General features: G+C 57.7%; 1 protein-coding gene across 1 annotated transcript; it reads right to left on the minus strand.

The window, feature by feature from the left end:
- Positions 1 to 525: 525 nt before the first annotated feature.
- On the minus strand, positions 526 to 2,605 carry FBXL15 (F-box and leucine-rich repeat protein 15). Its single transcript, XM_010132404.1, has 3 exons — positions 2,353 to 2,605; positions 1,127 to 1,629; positions 526 to 786 (listed from the first exon to the last, which is right to left on the minus strand). The coding sequence occupies exons 1-3, from the start codon at positions 2,533 to 2,535 to the stop codon at positions 597 to 599; spliced, it is 876 nt and encodes a 291-aa protein (XP_010130706.1). The 5' UTR covers positions 2,536 to 2,605; the 3' UTR covers positions 526 to 596.
- Between the last annotated feature and the right edge of the window lie 253 nt (positions 2,606 to 2,858).

Below are 2,858 nucleotides of genomic sequence, written 5' to 3' on the forward strand. Positions count from 1 at the left end.
CGGCCTAACCCAGCATCTGAGGCCTGGACAGACAGGCTGCCTGCACCAGGGCCATGCCAGCCCTTTGGTTCCCGGCTGGCCAGTGGCTGCAGCTGGAGCTGGGCTCACTCTGTCCTCCTCCGGGAGCCCAGAGGGGCCGGCCCTCTCCCAAGAGGAGGGCTGGTGGCTTTTGTCCTTTCTGCTCCAGCTGATCTGGTTTGTTCCACAGCTCTGCTGGTATGCCCTGCACACCCACCCCAGGGGACGGTCCCCATCAAACACTCCCCTGCTCTCTGGACAGCTGCCGCTTAGAGATTTAAAATACAACAAATAAATCCTATGTATTAGCTGGCCTGGCGAAGGCCTGTTCAGCACCATGGTGTTCCTGCAAGTCACTTGTTCTCTTCACACCATTGCAGAGGGAGTTACTTTCCCCAGAGGCACCAACGAACATCCAGTGGCTGCTAAACAGCCCCAGAGGAAAGAGCGAGCCCCACTCGAGCCAGCCTTGCCAACAGGACCAACCTCTCCCTCTGCACATTGCCACAGCAGCCGGTTCTGGCACCCTCCTGGGATCCCAGCCTCGCGTCAGTCCCCCCTCCCCAGCAGCAGCAGTTCTAGATCTGGAGGTTGATGAAAGGGGCGAAGCCAACAACGTCCTGCAGGAGAACGAGAGCCCTCTGCAACGGAGGCTCTACATCCAGCTCCACTCCACGGCTTCGGAGGACGCTCAGGCTGGACTCTGCCACGTTATGGCAATGCTTCACCTTCAGCGAGCGCAGCTTGGGACAGTACTCAGCCAGAACCCTGCCAAGAAAGACAGCACGCACAGGTTACAAGCCAGAACTCCTAAGTGCACCAGTTGCCCTCTCCTCTCCTCCCAGCAGCCCAGCACTCATGACTGTGCCACACATGCACCACCCTTTGGGAGCAGCACCCTGGTGCTCAAGGGATATGGTCGGATCCCAGCACTACTATCCGTGACATGCTGGGAAATCTGCTCTTAGTAGCACGCAGTGCCTCTCCTGAAGGGCCTGCTATTGGCTTCTCCCCCAGCTTTCAGCATGAAGAAATGTGACTTTTCTCTGGTTCTCTTCCTCTCCCCACCACAGACATCCCCACGCTGGTTCCCCACATTGCTCAGTACCTGATGGAGTCATTCTTGACTCGCAGACACCCTGTGAGGTCCAGGTGCTCCAGCTCAGGGCAGCACTTGGCAATCTCCTCAACTGCCACGTCACCCACATTGGCATTGACAGCCAGTGACAGAGACTTGAGCCTGCTGCACTTCTGTACCAGGTAGCAGATGGCCTCATCCTTCAGCTGGCGACAGGCTGTCAGGTCCACAGCCTCCAGCACCTTGCAGTGGTCAGCCAGGCTGCGCAGGGACAGGCTGTCCACCCACTCACAGTGAGCCAGGGAGAGCCGGCGCAGGTTGGGGCAGCTCAGCGAGATGGCCACCAGCGCGTGGCGGCTGAGCTGGGCACAGCCCTTCAGCTGGATCTGGTGCAGATGGTGGTTCTGCCCGATGACCGGGAGCAGCTCCCTGTCCGTCAGCCAGTCGGAGCAGTTCTGGAGCGCCAGCTGCTGCAGTACTTCATTGTCCTTCAGCAGGTTCACAAAAGCAGCTCGAGGGATGGCAGGTTCGATCTGCATGGGGAACCCAGCAAGAATGAGGCATCCTCCAGTGTTTCCAGTCAGCCTGATCCTCACCAAATATTCTCTCCCCTCCTCTCTTCCACTGTGACAGTGATGACCAAAACCACCCCCTCTCCTCATCCCAGGGCAAACCCTGCCATCTGGCTCTCCTCTCCTCATGCTAAGGCTGCTGCCACAAGCTGGAAGACACTCTGGCTTCTCCATCCCCCATCATTACCTCTGCATTTATATAATGGCGATGGGCTCCACACCTCTGCTCTCCAACAACACTTCGCTAGACCACTCTGTGTCCTCATGCAACAGTAGCTACTCCTGTTTCTCCAAGTCCCAGGCAGTGACTCCCAGGCCAGCACAAGTTTTACCTGAAGACCAGCCACAGAGTTACCTCCTGTCAGACCCACCCTATTGCACAACCTCCACGAGGACCAACCGGCCATGCCACTCCAGCTGGCTTGAAGTGCCCCATAATGGCCTGGGTGGAGCTTCCAGGATCGCTCCTCCCAAGGCTTCTTGCTAAAGACACTGGCATTGCTGGGCCCTGAATCACCGCCTCTCCTTCCTGAGCCCATCTGTCCAGTCTGACACCCAAGCTCCCATGTATAAAACCAGCCTCCTTGCTGGGCATTTCTTCTCCCCACGTAGTCAGATGCTCCCCTGTTAGCTCCAGAGCAGTAGGACATCTGTGTCTCTCCCAGCCTCAGAGCCATCCAATACCTGGCTTGAGTCAAAGCAGCGCATGTTGGCCAGATAGAGCTGGATGAGAGACTGGAATGACTTGCTGACCCTCTGCAGGCTCAGGAGCTGCTGCAGTGGCAGATGACAGAGGATATGTGGAACCAAGATGTCTTCCCAGGGCAGGTCCAGGAGGCATCCCCTGGAGGGGTTCAAACTCATCATCAGACGCCAGGGAGCCAGGCTACAGAGGAAGCCAGGCTAGATCACCTCACACCTACTGCCGGGTGCCTCTAGGAGGAACAGCCAGAAAGAAAGACTCAGCGACATCTCCCACAGTCAGCCCACAGGGTAAAAGCCTTTGGACAGCCATCAGTAGGGCACACACCTGCCACCTGCGTCACCTCCTTTCCAGCCTAGGACATTCATTACTTAGGCATCTGAGTGCACCTGCCTGCGCAGCCCTCCAGGAGAGCTGGGATGAGGCTTTTCACCAGCGGCTTAAGGAGTCCCTGTCCCTTAGCGAAGCAGCAGGTGATTGCTGCAGC

This window comes from Buceros rhinoceros, unplaced genomic scaffold (assembly GCF_000710305.1).
Source record: "Buceros rhinoceros silvestris isolate BGI_N320 unplaced genomic scaffold, ASM71030v1 scaffold10373, whole genome shotgun sequence".
NCBI classification, from domain to species: domain Eukaryota; kingdom Metazoa; phylum Chordata; class Aves; order Bucerotiformes; family Bucerotidae; genus Buceros; species Buceros rhinoceros.